At 42.1% G+C, this 15128-nt stretch overlaps 1 protein-coding gene and 1 long non-coding RNA gene across 3 annotated transcripts; one reads left to right on the plus strand and one right to left on the minus strand.

Moving 5' to 3' along the window:
* Positions 1 to 133: 133 nt before the first annotated feature.
* On the minus strand, positions 134 to 14749 carry XRCC6 (X-ray repair cross complementing 6). 2 transcript variants are annotated; one of them, XM_026069074.1, is made up of 12 exons: positions 14471 to 14747; positions 14204 to 14319; positions 13521 to 13659; positions 11875 to 12129; positions 10876 to 11059; positions 9353 to 9539; positions 6743 to 6911; positions 5432 to 5593; positions 4210 to 4339; positions 2859 to 2959; positions 1823 to 1936; positions 134 to 1012 (listed from the first exon to the last, which is right to left on the minus strand). In XM_026069074.1, the coding sequence occupies exons 1-12, from the start codon at positions 14550 to 14552 to the stop codon at positions 813 to 815; spliced, it is 1839 nt and encodes a 612-aa protein (XP_025924859.1). In that variant the 5' UTR covers positions 14553 to 14747; the 3' UTR covers positions 134 to 812. The 2 variants fall into 2 exon arrangements, with proteins under 2 accessions (XP_025924859.1, XP_025924860.1); XM_026069075.1 differs by having other exon boundaries at positions 968 to 1035; positions 14471 to 14749.
* On the plus strand, positions 10050 to 10872 carry LOC112967686. Its single transcript, XR_003254080.1, has 2 exons — positions 10050 to 10204; positions 10663 to 10872. It is a non-coding gene; the product is annotated as an uncharacterized LOC112967686 (long non-coding RNA).
* Positions 14750 to 15128: the final 379 nt, after the last annotated feature.

Here is a 15128-nt window from a genome sequence, read left to right on the forward strand (position 1 = left end):
TTTTTAAAGCACAGGTTAAAGTACAGAAGCTTTTAAATAGTCTGACTCACCTTTGCTACAGAGGTGGAAAAGCTCTATGCTATCTCAGTAATTTAACTGGGATAAGTGCTTGCAGCCCTCTAGGGAACATGACTTTTTTTTTTTTTTTTTCTCCAACCAGCTTTTGCAGTTACTGTTTAAAAATGGAAGATTGGGCTGAACACCTTCACAAAGTGCTGGCTTTTTGTACAACAGATTGGATACCACTTAGCAATAATGATTTTCTCCTTTAAGATCTGCTGATGATCTTTATAATGCTGATAGTGGAAAAGAACCCAGTTTGATTACAAGTAGTGATACTGATTGGCAGTTTTGGAGAGTAGCACAGGAACACACCACATTTATACCTTCTGTTAGCACAAAGACTTGACCTGTTGCATGAATTAATGTGGTGCCATTAACACATCATTCTGTCTTCTTACTCATGTTAAAATGAGTTTTGCTGTCTTTATGGCAAAAAGATGTTATAGCCAGTGTTGCAAAGCAAGAAGTCCAAAAAAACTTTTATTAAGAAACCATAAAGGCACAATTGTGTTCATTTTCAGTGAGTGACCTGAGTTGGCAGGGAATTTAATTCTGCCTTTGGCTGCTATGAACAGAACCCAAGTTTGCAGAGATTTTTCACAACTAAGAGTAAAAAATTTCTTCACTGCTATATTCAGCAACATTGAGTCCTCTCCTCCTCTATAGCAAGATTAAACAAACTCAGCTTCCACATAAGACAACTAAAACTTTAAGCAGATAGAAGTCAAACAATGGACTTCTCTTCCTGCTTAGTGGTCCTTAAAGTATTCGGTTAATGCATCCATGAGCTCCTGTTTCTTCCCACCACCCCTGAGCCCACAAAGCCTGCATGCATCCTTCAGAACAGGTACTGTGAGCTTGCCTAGAGTGCCCTTCTGCACATGGCTCCTCAGCTCATCTCTTGAGATTTCTGTCTTGGGTTTCTTCTCAGTTTGACCATCACCATCACCTGTTAGAAAGATAAATTTTGGACTGCCAAGGTTTAAAAAAAGAGTTTCTTAATGTAAAGGAAGATATCAACTTTTCTCATCCCACAGTTAATGGCCATTAGTACATGACACTTTAATGGCTACCTACACACTCACAGATCTAGTTTCTGTATTTTGTTCTATACAGCAGCTGTCACTTACTACACTGATGTCATTGATGTGAGTGATCTCAAACTCAAGTATGCAAGTTTGTGTTCTGATGGAAAGATCATTCACAAGTGAAACTTTTAAGGGATTCTCATCTAGGCAGCAGACTGCAATTACTCAACATGGAATTCAGCTAACTGACATTCCCACTTTATGAAGACTTTCATAGACTCCCAAACCACACATGTACTTGAGCATTGGTTAAAATTTAGTCCTAAAGACGTCTAACTATAGACTTGCTAAACAGTCCATACATAACAAATCTGCTTCCTCACCCAGAAAACAAATTCAAAGCATTAAGGATTTTACTATTCTGTCAAAAAAAGCACAGTTAGACACACACACAAAAAAAAAGTTTACAATAATTTGCCAACATTACTTCCCATGTCACTCTGGGTTACCACTATGCAGTTTCTCATTCCAGCAATTCTCTAGCTGGATACCACAATACCCTCTGATTCCTAAGAATCACAGTTGGATATAAGTCCACTCTGCTGTGGAGATGAGTAAGAAGAGTTGTTGTACAAGTGGCTTCTTTAAACTATAAGACAGACTGAAAAAGCATAAACCTCAAAACAAAGAATATAGACTCCAGGTTGTCTGCCTGCAGTGTCATTACTCACCTTGTTTTCGCTTTACAGCCCTCCTATCAGGATCATAGTCAGGAGGATAAACCAGCTGCTTAAACTCTTCCACCAGGTTGCCCAGCCTGCGGCTCATCTCCTCAGCCTTTGGCACTGGCAAAAGAGAAAGATTTGCCCTCTTAAAAAATGGAGTGAACACAGGAAAGTCTAAACAAGCTCATCACCAGATATAATCATGCTTACATAATAATTATCACAGATGTGTCTTGTAAGCCTGCAAAATGCAAAGAACTATGCTATGATAATCACAAATGAGAAATTTACAGTTCTTGATAAGGTCAAAAATTTGTATTACTCATATGTAACGGACTTGCTCATGTATCTGAAGAGGGAGTATATACACAAAGAATAAAATTGACAAGGGGAAAGTGGTATAGGAGATCTCACAACCGATCTTGCCGTTACCTAGAGCTAATGTCAGACATTTAAAACATGCCAGTTCACTATCTCAGGTTGCAAGTAATTTGAGGCAGGACAGCTTGTTTCTGTCATGCATTTGCATGATATCTAGAACAGGGACCTAGGTTATTAGTTAGGTATCACTTCACAAGAGATAAGTAGTTACTCTAACGCTTTTACGGAAGTACTAAAAAGTAGTAAGAGCTAACTCCCCCATAAGGATTAGGTAACCAGAAACTCTCAGAGCCACAAGATGGCATCATCTCCTCCCAGCAGAATAATTTTCTAAATAATTCTGCCAGTTATCAGACTGAAATATTAATGTGGCTCTTGAGGATAGGAATTTCAGAGAAAACATTTATCACCATAAAGAAAAAGATGATTCAATTATAATTTTGCAGGGTAAAGTGAGCAATTTTTTCCTTTATCTTAACAGTTACAGCACTGGAAAGTAAGGTATTTCAGAATGGACAAATTCAGAGTTCTACATCTTGGAACTGCACATAATTTAAAAAAAATTTAAACATATTTGGTTTTGTAGCAACACATCTCTGACTTTGAAGAAAGTCAAGACTCCTCTATGCCACCTCCCTTTGCATCCACCAATAGGTCTCACTTGTCAAATCCTCAGCTTGTTCCGGTTCCATCATATCCAGTGCCAAAGCCTCCAGATTCCGGAAGTGCTGCTGCAAAACTGGGTTCTCAAAGCTGTCAGTCCTGTCAAGAACCCCCCAGAATTTCAATGCATGCTGCTAAGAAGACAGGCAAGATGCATAAGATCTGCCACCAACTTATTTCAAAATAAAACACTTCCCTCTTTCCCACATAACAATCTATCTCAGTGGAAGAACTGCCTTTCCTCTTTTCAATTTATCTGCCGAATCACCATCCTGTCACATGTCAACTGTGTTAGAAAACTGCATGAACCAAATGGAGATGGCAGCATTCTGCATTAATACCAGTTTTGCTACCTTCCACATACCTAAAACAAATCTCCCATAAAAGCAGTTCATGAAATTTATCCTAGCTGTGATGAAAGGGCCTGACTATTATTTCTGTTGTACCCAAAAAAAACAGGTCTGATCTGCAATAGATTGGGTATGGAGTCTCATAACCACAATAAAATGTGGTACCTCTGCAACAAATTACAACAGCCCAAAGAACAAGACTAACTGTATAAAGAACTCCAGAACACCCTGCATTAGGCATGTGATGCATGGATATTTCAGAATGATTAAGAATAATGTTTAGACAAGGCTATTGCAAAGGGAAGCAATTTGTTTATGCAAATCATCATCTCTGACAGTTTCCTCATTAAATGCATTTGACGTGTGTGTCTGCAGTGGTGAGGCTTCAGGGCAAGGGCAATAAACTTTTGTATGCACCACAAGTAGCCATTTGTGTTCTGGAGACAAGGTGCTCTCCCACACTTGAGGTATACTTGGCTCCTACAAGTAGAAGCTTACATGTAATTTCTAGATGCAAGACACTGCATTATGAAATGGAGTAAGCAAGGCTCCCTAAGTTTACATAGACTTAAAATTCACGCATTGTATGATATTTAAACAAGAACAGCAACATTTGCACAGTGAGGTTTGCCATATTTGGGAACAAACAACTACTTATAGACAACTACTATCATCACAGCCTTTATGGTGCCCGGCCTGGCTGCTGAGTATGGGCCACTAAGCTACTGATAGTTTCACAGTTGACATATTTCTAAGACTTTCTAAAACATTTACTGTGGACATGTTAAGTGAAACCACAGAGCCTACTAGATTAGCAATTATAAAGAAGTATCCCAATGACATTACAAGTTATACCTATATAACCACCCAGTGCTTCAAAAATCTCATCCTGTGCACACCACAGTTGAAGAATGTGTATAACACAACAAGCAGTGTTGTGCAATAGTGTCGTGCTTCTCTCCTTCCCCCTCCCCCGCTACTCTATTTATCTCCACTTACCTGTATTTGAACCTGAGTTTTTGAATGATTTCCTTCATTTTGTCCACCTGTTCTCGATTGGCTGGCACCTTTTCTGTAAAATCAACTTTCCGTTTATCATCTGCATACGGTAGGAAAATTAGGTGGAAACCTACACAGAAAAGAGAGACCAAGAGAACAGTTATGTAGAACCACGGCCTCAAAACATTTTATGGGAAAGCCCAAGATGCTGATTAGGCAGGTCTGATGACTACCAAACTAGCCAGCTATTTTGTAGTAAACAACACCAACCAGTAATACCTTCTAGTACCTACAAAACAACACTCAATCTCAATCCTAATGTAAATAGCCAACATCACTAATGGCTTTTTGAATGAGAGTCAAACTAAATGCATAGCTAAGAGTTGGAAACTTGTGACTTGCTTTTTATGCAGGAAATCAACTTGTCCACCTTCCCTATTTCTCACTGGAAATGAGCTTGAAAACAATTTGTTTAAATATTAAATAAAAGTCTATATGTTATTTCTGAAATGCCTTATGCTGTACAAAAGCGGTGTTATTCCTGTACTTTACATTCTCCCAGCAAGGAATGTTCCAGTTCTAGAAGACAGACAATGCAAAAGAGCTAGAGCTACCTTTGCTCCCTGATAAGGTGTGAGGCTCAGTATGTGAAACTGTTTATTTAATGCTTTAGAAAGTATCCAAGGACACAATAAAATCAGGGAAGGATGTGAGTGCCTAGTCAGCCAACTGAAAAAAAGTTCTTCATTTTTAGGTCAGTTACTTGAATCTGCTAGAAAAAAGCTAGGAGGCAGGGAAAATACCGTAGCCATGTTACACATGAGCAAGCACTGATGCAATTAAGGCTTTAAAAACAGATAGCAAAGCATTTACTTTTATCATTCTTTCAGCTGTATCAAGATAGCTGCACAGTGTCACAACACTGCCAGCAACAGCCTTGCCTCACAAATGCATCACCACAGACATCACCGCACGTTCTTCCAATTAGATGTATTTACTCCACGTAAGCCTTCAAAGATTTCAAGTAGGAACTACAGCCCAAGACCTCTCAGCATCCTCTTCAACATCAGATACTTACAATGAGAAAACTGAAGAAGGGGGATGTTGGAAAGCACTCTCCCCAACTTTTAAGGCAGCAAAAAGAATATTTTAACGCAGTACACGAGGCTGTTTTGCCAACTGCTTCCAAGAACACAAGGAAAGGCAGCATCTCTTGCCATACCTGGAGGGGCTATCTGCACTTTTTGTTCATCCAGCTCTTCCTCCTGGGGAACCAGCGCCACAAAGCGAGGGGGAGTGTTCCGGCGGGGAGTGTATCTGCACAGTGCCAACACTTCTCTCTCCAAGCACTTCATCAATAAGGCATTAAAAAGTGTTGTACTCCCTGCGAAGTAAAGACTGTATTAGTCAGATTAAGGGCTTTGTTCCTCTCCCAGATTTCAGGAATATAACTCTAGGTATTACAGATTCAATGCCAGTGACTTCTTTGAAATGCTTACAATGTTCCAGAGGTAAAAAGTGACTTTGGGAAGAGGGAGCCTCTGAAAACGAGTCTCTCCTGATCAGATCAGTGAGAGTTCTGGTGAAAGAACTGAAATCACCAGCATCTGAGAAATGAAATAAGACTGAGAACTGGAAATGGGTATATACAAAGCCTCTCTCTGGTCTGGTGGGACACAATAGTAGCAGCGGCAGCACATCATAGGACCTACTGCAGAAGTAACACGCTAAGGATTCAGACTGCAATATTCCTCCCTCCAGGCCTATGCATATTTGCTTTAAATTTGATCAGATAGGTCAGTCAGGAAAAGACTCACATACAAATAATGTGTTTGATTCAGGAATTTGCTAAGCTGGAAAAGCCAGGGTAGAGGTGCTTCTTCAGTCAGACAGTGCAAGGCATCTAGTCATAACTTATCCCTCTTTACTCTCTTTATGAGATAGAGGCTTTTCTTGATACTGCAGCTTGTGATGGGTTAATACTATATTTCTAGATTAGTAGACTTGTGTACACACATAAAAAAAAGAGAGAAAAAGCAGTCCTTAATGTCTTCTCCTTCTCGCTACCACTGTCATTAAAACAAGCCATTAAGATGCTGTTAATTCAACTACACTTCCTTAGCAATGCATTTCTGCTCCTAGCTGATATGGACTCAGAAATTGCAACACTTTTACCACCTTTGCCTTCTTACGGGGTACTAGGATCCTTCACTTTTAAAAACTAGTTATATTTATGAATGACTAAACTAAATATTTCAGGGCCACATCTGTTTAGTTTGATTAGCTGTCTGTCACAACGGATGAAACATGAAGCAGGATCAGCACTTCTGCTATTGAAGAAAACAAGAATTAAGTGCACTGGAAGGCATAGTAACACTTAAACCTAGGCTTTTTAACATTAACAAGTTTTTAAACTAGGCAAAGATGTCAAATGGAATCTCAGTGATCCCCACTTGATCACACTATGAATTAGCTGGTTACCATAATACAAGGTGGTGAATATTCTGAATCTTCTCTTCCTGTCTTTGCTTACCCTTTACTAGGGCCTCCTCAGGATAGACGAACTGGGAAGGCCTGATGTAGTGATGCTGTTTTAGCACTGAAAGCGGTTTGAAGCCAATCAGAACCAAGCCTGGCAAATCAAACCGTTTTAATTCTTCTGTTTCCTCTTTCTCCAGCACAATCTGACGGTTTCCATACATCTAAAGTAGAGGGTGGCAGGGAAAAGCAGACAGTAATGCTGAGCATGGGGATAGAATCTGATCAAAAATAGCATTAGGAATAATAAAATCTGTTCTACTAAAAGACAGTGGAAGGACAGGGAGAGCAAGGAGAAAGATGCCCATTTTCATCCTCCATCTAATTTTTTTTAGAATCCACTGCACTAGTTTTTAATACTTCACAGTATTAAAAGTACACAATATTTCTTAAAGCATTTCTCACACCTGGTGGAACTCTAAGAGAAAATGACTGCCAAGGGATGCGAAGGGCAACAAAAAAGGTTTCTAAAGGTGCATCAGCAGCAAAAAAAAGATCTGGAAAAATGTGGGATCATTCCTATAAGGCAGGCAACTTAGCGATAAAGAAAACAGAAAAGGTTGAAGTACTAAATGCCTTCTTTGCCTTGGACTTTACTGACAAGATCTGCTCTCAGGCCTCCCAGATTTCCATGTCTAGTAGCAAAGCTTGGGGGTAGAGGAATTGGGGAAGAGCTACTACCAAAAGTAGAGGAAGATCAGTTTGGTGTGCATAAAACTGGCTGGACTATCAGAGTGATGATAAACAGTTCAGAGTCTAACTGGCAGCTAGCTCTAAGCAGTGTTTCCTCAGCGGTCAGTACTGGGGCCAACGCTTCTTACCATCTTCATAAGCAACTTGAGTGACAGAACCAGCTGCGCCCTCAGCAAGTTTTCACGGACAACACCAAACTGCGAGGAAGCAGTCGTTCTGCTGCAGGGCAGGGCTACCATTCAGAGGGACCTCAGCAAGCTGGAGGAATGGGCTGTCAGGAAACTCATGAAGCAAAAGCAAATACAAAGCCCTGCAACTGCAACTGTACAAGCTTGGGACTGATTGGTTACGGATCAGCTCTGTAGAAAACCACCTAGGTGTCCTGATGGACAAGCTGAACTGGAGTCAGCAGTGTATCCTCGCAGCAATGAAGGCTACCACACACTGGGCTGCATTGGTAAGAGGGTAGTCCCTAGGTCCAGGGAAGTGATTATTCTCCTCTGCATGACACTCATGAGGTTGCATGAGGAGTGCTGTGTCCATTTTTGTCCCCCTAGTTCAGAGGGGACACTGACAAACTGGAGCAAGTCCACAAGTGGGCCACTAATATGGCTGGGGGGCTGGAGCATGCAATGCATCAGGAGATGCTGAGGGAGCTGAGCTTTTTATCCAGGAGAAGAGGTCAAGGGTGGGCGGGAATGTAACTGCCGTCTTTCATTACCTAAAGGGGGTTATAGAGAAGACAGAGCCAAACTCTCCTCATTAAGGTACAGTGAAAGGACAAATTGCAGTCTGTGACCACAGTTTCAAGAGAAATTCGGACTGGACACGAGGAAAACATTTCTTGAGTGTTTCCCAAGACAGTGGTTAAGACTTGGCACACAAAGGCTGCAGCATATCATCCTTAGAGTTACTCAGAGCTGGCCAGAACAAGTCCTGAGCAACCTGATCTAGCTTAGAGGCGAGTCTTGCTCTGAGCTAAGGTTGGACCAGACACCTCCAGAGGCCCCATCTGATCTGTCTATGTCTCCTAACCTGCTTCAGCAGAAGCATGTCAGCTACCTGCTCCTTGCAGAAACAGTGATTAACAACTCAAGCTATTGAAGCATCACTCATATGTCACAAAATAAATGAAAACATATTGTAGTCTGGTTATAAAGGTTAGCCCAATAGGGGCTTAACATTCACCCTTCTGCTCATCTTCTGTACTTTATTTCAAGAAACTGGTGTCCAGTATAAATAAGCCTAATATCGCATCTTAAGAGGACAACTTTAAGAGACTTTGGCATGGAAGGACACACAAAGTGTGCTTGTGACAATATACCTAGCATAACCTGCTTTGAAATGAGGCTGTGCCTGAACAGAGTGTGACAGTCAATCACTCTGTATCAGCCAAACTACCAAGCAAGAAGGGAAAGCAAGTAACAAAATAACAAAAATAGAGCAAATATGCCTTTTTTCTTTGGTTTGGAAAAGAACCCAAGAAAACCCACGATTCACACTTGCATCCTTACAATAAACAGTAAAAGGTTACAGCAATAGCAATAAAATGGTCAAAATCTGTTTCTAGTAATCCAGAAGATCGCACCAGCACCAATAGCACAAGGCCACATAAGATCAGGTTCTGACAACCTGGTTCTGCCATACAGAAAGAATGTGACCTGAGTTCCCAAGCACACTTCCACCAGTAGCTATGTTTTCCCTTGAGAGTCTCACCCAAGAAACAACCCACTCTCCTTCTACTTAGCTTAAAAAGCGACCAAACTGTATCAGGGGCATGTGGATGCAAATATTTCTGCAATTGATCATGAAAGTGAAATACAAGAAAAGCAGTAAGATGCTTAGCATTCGCTTCTCTTCCGCCCACCAAATCACAGTGACAGGAAAAACAGAGACATAATGAATACTTTACCTGAGCCCTTTTTGTATCACTAGGCAGAAGCAAGCTGCCTGTTTTCCCATTAAACATTCTTGTCTTTGTTTTAATTGGCTCATTAGTTTCCCGATAAAGCTTTACTGGATATGGTTTATAAGCTTTTTGAAGGAGGCTGTACACACCAACAGTAAGAGACAGATCTTTGCTCAGATACAGATTTAACCTGTACAAAAAAAGCAGATGCAGACTTGAGACTCTGAAAGATAATTTTTTAAAAGAAAGTCATTTCCCCAAATAACTTATTTTCTCAGACCTCCTATTCTGCCCCCCAAAACCACATGTATCTCTGAAAAGATACTATTATTTGCTTCATAATCTCACTCCTATAAAAGCATTCTTGCAATGCTGTCAGTCCTGGTCATAAAAAATATATATATATATTTAAACAGAAATGATTTACCCTATTTTTTCCATCCTTTTTTAAATTGAAGAGCAGTTATCCTCAGGCAGAGCACAGGGCAAGTCCACAGTTATGTACCCACTTGTGCTTAATGCAAATGTGGCCTCTGAATTCACATAGCTGTTCAAGCAGAAGGCAAAATTCCCCCAAAAGAGTCCCATCAAGATAAACAATACCATGAAAAGAAAAACAGAAGTTTCAGAAGTCAAAGAAAAATTTAGAAGAAGAATAAAGTTTAAAATTGGAGATAATCTTTAAGTTCTGAGGGCAGAACAGTGAATTACTGTGAATGTTATTTCCTCCCTTCTAAAAGATATTACTGGTGTAGAATTCTTCCTCCTCAAGAATTAGAAAACTTGAGGAGCATTCCCAGAAGAGGAAAATAAAGTTGCAAGGAGCAGCAAGAACACCAGTGACAACAACCCAAGGTGGGATTTTTTTAATATATATTAAAAAAAAAAAAAACACTAGGCTGTGAGGTTCATTCACGTATTGTGCACCCAAATCATTCTGCTATGAACTTGCTTGTTAAAAAACAAAACAATATGAAGCAGGTGATTCCAAAGAAAATTTTCTGTCCTCTTTGTCAAGATCCCTTTAATCTCTCTGTAAGTATCTCTAATCTTTCAGTTGGAGATAAGAAATATCAAGGCTGTACGACTCTATTAGCACAATACCAAATGCCTGTGGCCACATATGACTAGTTAATAATAAGTCAAAACACCTATCAGCCACACTGGAATGCTTTTTTTTTTTTTTCTCTAAGTTAACATTGGTAAGCAAAGCATCACTTCAATCAGACTTTGCTATAAGCTAAACATTTACTATTATGAAATGCAGATTTTTGGTAGATGTTTTACTTTGGTGATGGTTTCTTTTTTTTCAGAATAATTTCTGGCCAAGCTCAATACAGGAAATTTCATACAGTACAAAAAAGAAGGCCTAGCTTTACTCTCCACTGCAGTCCCCCAGTTAAGACTGAGGAATGAAAGCATTGAGGCCTTTACAGAACAATCCTTCCAGAAGAGGGAGGTAAGATGCAGTCAAAAAATAACATTAGGTGCCTACACAGAATAAAGCGTCAGACCTAGGCACACACCTGACTAAAGCCCGTTTCTTTGTCTCCTTTGCTCGTACTTTCTTCATGAGATGTTCCAGTTTCCCTGACTCATGAGGTTGGATCCCAAGGTCCTCATCCTCTGCTATGTTAATGATGTCTCTGTAGAACAAGGATATATCAAACCCTCCAGGCTTCTTCAAGTGCATCAAGTCCAGGATGATACCTAGAGACAAAGTAAAAGTTAGATATAAGCGTGTTCCTCAGCACTCTTAGATTTCTCTATCTATGCAAAGAATTTGAGAAAGAGTAAGCTCCAAATTGTCATCTGCACTGGATGTGATAGTTTCTCAGTGAAAGGGGCAAAAGAGCTTCTTCACCTTCAGTCAAAACAACAGAGCACGGAGAAAGTTCCCTCCTTAATTAAGAAGCTGGGAAATATTGTGCATGAAACAGCTCTGACAAGCTCCTATAAAATGTAATCTCATCTCTGGCATAGAGGGAAGCAAAGACAGTTCAGAAATTCCCCTTTCCCAGTTATATGAGCTAGTGGATTAAGGATGCCTCACAGCTGCTGGATCTAGCACATCTGCTGAACTCCAAAACCACCGGTTATCTCAGCTGCATATAACGGAGCATTTTCTCTCTAGTTTCTGAGCTCAGGTTGCTGTTCTTCAGCTCATTCAAAATGCAGCCAATAAAGTAATCTTCCTTTTGTGTTGATTTAGTGTTATTATTCCCTTCCTAGAAAATGGTGGGACAATGAAGTAAACTAGAGTGTTTTCTCCATGGCCCTCACAAATCCTGATTTATGCTACAGAAGTAGAAAAAGAGGCCTTAAAAAGCAGAAGTTAGTTGTTGCATACCAGACTGGATACCAGATTTTCTAATTTAGAAAGCTTCAGAAAGATTACTCCATTCTGATCATTTCACATTCTTTTTCCATCAAGAAACTGCAGCGCAGTTAACATCCACTGCAAGGATACATCACTTTTATTCTGCCTTAAATTCCAGGCCTAAGTTAAAGGGGAAAATAATGACCTGTGTCTCTAAGATCACCAGCTCTGGTCCTGGCCAGCTTGGCTTTAGCACTGTCATTGGCATGAGGGTTATCCTCATTGGTGAACAGCATGATCCTTTTGTGGCTCATTCTCACTCGAACATCGCTGAAGAGATTAGAGCAGGCCCAGAGTGCTTCACCCAGGGAATAGTCGGCACTGTGGCCAAAGGTGTCCCGGAAAAGTATTTGTCCTTGGTCTCCTCTGTATTTGTCCAGTTCTAGAACACGCTTTGCACCTAAAGAGAGTAACAGCATTTGCATGCATCAGAAATACTAAAAGAACTACCACAAACTCTTCCAAACAAGCACTGACAGTCTCTTGCAGCAGATGCCTGACTAACCTCTCCTGGCATCTCTGTAGCAGTGCCCTCCCAACACTTGGCTGAGAAAATTATTTAGGATAGCCTTACATTTGCAATATTGCAAGCTGGTTGCCAGTTGAAAGCTCCTACTAAAGCCAAAAGGATTCAAAGTGCCCTGGCACCAATACAGGACACTTTCTTTTGGGGAGGAAAACAGGCAGGGAACAGAGCGTCAAAGCTCTCTGTGCCGAAACTGCAGGTTGTCCCCCAGAAAGGCAGCAATTCCACTCACTCCAGAGGACTGGCAGACTGCTGCGCCACCTGAGAAAGGAGAGGAGGCTGAAATACATTCTGTATCTTCACGGCATGTTGGGAAAGTGGAGAACTGTTCCTGCTCCTTTACCCACAAGCCCGATGACATCAGCCTGAAGGCCAGATTCAGACTATAGATGACCTGATGGAGCACAGCAACATGCCAGGCAGGTGTTAATGGCCTTTTTAAAAAAGGAGAGGGAGGAAGGACAAGTGAGAAGCCTAAGGTACTTGCTGGCAGAGAAGAGAGAAGAGCCTAGGGCAGTCTCATCAGGTCTCAGTTGTAAGCAATTCTGAAGGTCCACTTCCAACAGGACAACCCCATGCTTTATTAAAGTATGATAGCAAGAACGCTAACCTGCACCTCCAGGCTAAGAGATTTAAATAAAACCTCCTCAGAGATACAGGCAGCTATTAAAAGCTAGTAGACAAAATTATCCCACAATACTCTCAGCTCACAGGGAAGTTGTCACTCCTAACATGCTGTGTTTGAACTCCTCCTACTACTGCTACCTTTTCCAATTCAGCTATTTGCACTCTCGTAACACACACATGCTAGGTAATCTTAAGAAAAAGGAGGAGATAAACTCATGAATTGTAAAACTTATTATGAAAGTCACAGTCAGAACACCCCAAACAGGTAGCATGTTGGCTTTCAGTTGGAATCTGTGGTGCCTTAGCATGTACATACATTGTTCAGAAGTGCAGCAGAGACCTGATGCTCTTTCAAGAATTCTATTGAAATCCTCTTAGCTTTAACAGATAGCAGGTGAATCACCATGTTAAAACAGAAAAAGACACAGGAAAGAGATCTGAGCCAACTATAACAGAAAAGGATAAGCTCCCACTAAATTTCTAAATCTACCAGGAAAAAAAAAAAACAGAAACAGGAACATTTTTGTTTTTCTGACAGTTCTCTCTTTTCAGACAGGCCATCCACTGACAAGGGTATTACACAGATTTCCTTTCCCCATCTTCTACATAAACCTTTGTATCGCTTCACTGCCTTTTACCTGGATTGTCCAACTCCTGAAGAACATAAACACGCTTGAAGTCTGCAGAATTCTTGTTCTTTTCTGTGCCATAGAACACAACACTTAGCAGGTCCCTATCACTACTAATAATTTTGCTGGTATACACATTCCGGATGCACTGGAAAGAATGCACACAGGTCAAAATACAAAGAAAATTAGTTGCAAAATGGTGCAAAAGTTTTGTCTTTGGCAATTAACAGTTTATACAAGCAATATCAAGAACTATAACAATTACTTTAAGCTATATTTCACCAGGAGAAAGAATTTGGGTTCTTGTTTGTCACTGGGGTTTTTCCTCACTTACACAATCTTAGGTATTTTTCATTATCATTCCCTTTCTATGAGTAAGATCAAGAAAAAAAAAATATTTCTTAGACTTGCTACCCTGAATGTGGATTTATCACTCACTCTATACAAATTCCACCACCAAAGTCTGGACACAGCCCAGCATCCAATGGATCTTTCTAAACCCACAGTCATTCAGAAATCTGTCACTTAGGTTTCACAGTAATTTTACACCAACAGGTGTGGCAAAAAGATAAGACAACCAGCTAGCTGTATCTGTAGCGGTGCAGATACAGCAATCTGTAGTGGGTTTGTAAAACACCTTGAGGCCCTGAAAAGTGTAGGTCACAGATCTTCAACTCTCTGACTAAGCTTACCTGCATGGTCATGTCAAAGGGAGTGAATACTTCCTCATTCTCGTACGACTCAAACATGGCCTTGGAAGCATCAACTAAGAAAATCAAGCTGTCCCGACCTGCGAATTTGTGCTCCACTATGGAAAGGAGGAAAAACAGTTTTAACAGGTACCTCCTCCCTTCTTTTGCCTGCAGAAGGCGGGCAGCGCCGAGCCCGGCGAGCACCAAGAGCAGCGAAACCCCCGAGGGCGACGGGGGAGCGGGCCCTCGGGGCGGGGGGAGCCTTACCGACCGCCTCAGCCCCCTCCTCCTGCTCGTCGTCCTCCTCCTCCGCCCCCTCGCTCCGGTAGTAGGACACCCAGTCCGACATGGCTCCGAGCGCGGCTGGAGGCAACGGAGACGCGCGTCAGTCCCCGGCGACAGGGGGAGGGCAGCGCCAGCGGAGCCGTTGGCCGAAGGAGAGGGGCTGCCCGTACCCGCAGCGCCCACGCGAGCCGCCGCCGCGCGCCCTGACCGGCGCTCAACGCTCCCCCAACAGCCGCAGACACGCGCAACTCACAGCCACCTGTCACTCATCAAGGCATCCGCCTCCCGCAGGAACTCCAGCCAATGGCGAGAGGGGAAGGGCGCAACGGCCTGCCCCTCCCGCGGGAAGCCGCGCCTCTCCTCGGCGTGGATTGGTTGCGGGGGAGGAAGAAGGCGGGAGATCCGCCCATCTTGCGCGGCCCTCAAGCCGGAAGAGGCTCCAAGCGTCAGCCAATGATACAAGGACTTCCCTCGTCTCCGCCCACCGGCCGCTAGCTCCGCCTCCGCGGCGAAGCTCCGCCCCGTCCCGCCCCCTCGCCCGAGCGGCCGCGCTGTATAACGGCGCAGTGACAGGGCAGCACAGCCCGCCGGCGGTTGCCGCGCATGCGTAGGGGCAACGTCGCTCCTTCCGTTCCCTCTG

This window comes from Apteryx rowi, unplaced genomic scaffold (assembly GCF_003343035.1).
Source record: "Apteryx rowi isolate R43461 unplaced genomic scaffold, aptRow1 scaffold_287, whole genome shotgun sequence".
Taxonomy (NCBI): Eukaryota; Metazoa; Chordata; class Aves; order Apterygiformes; family Apterygidae; genus Apteryx; species Apteryx rowi.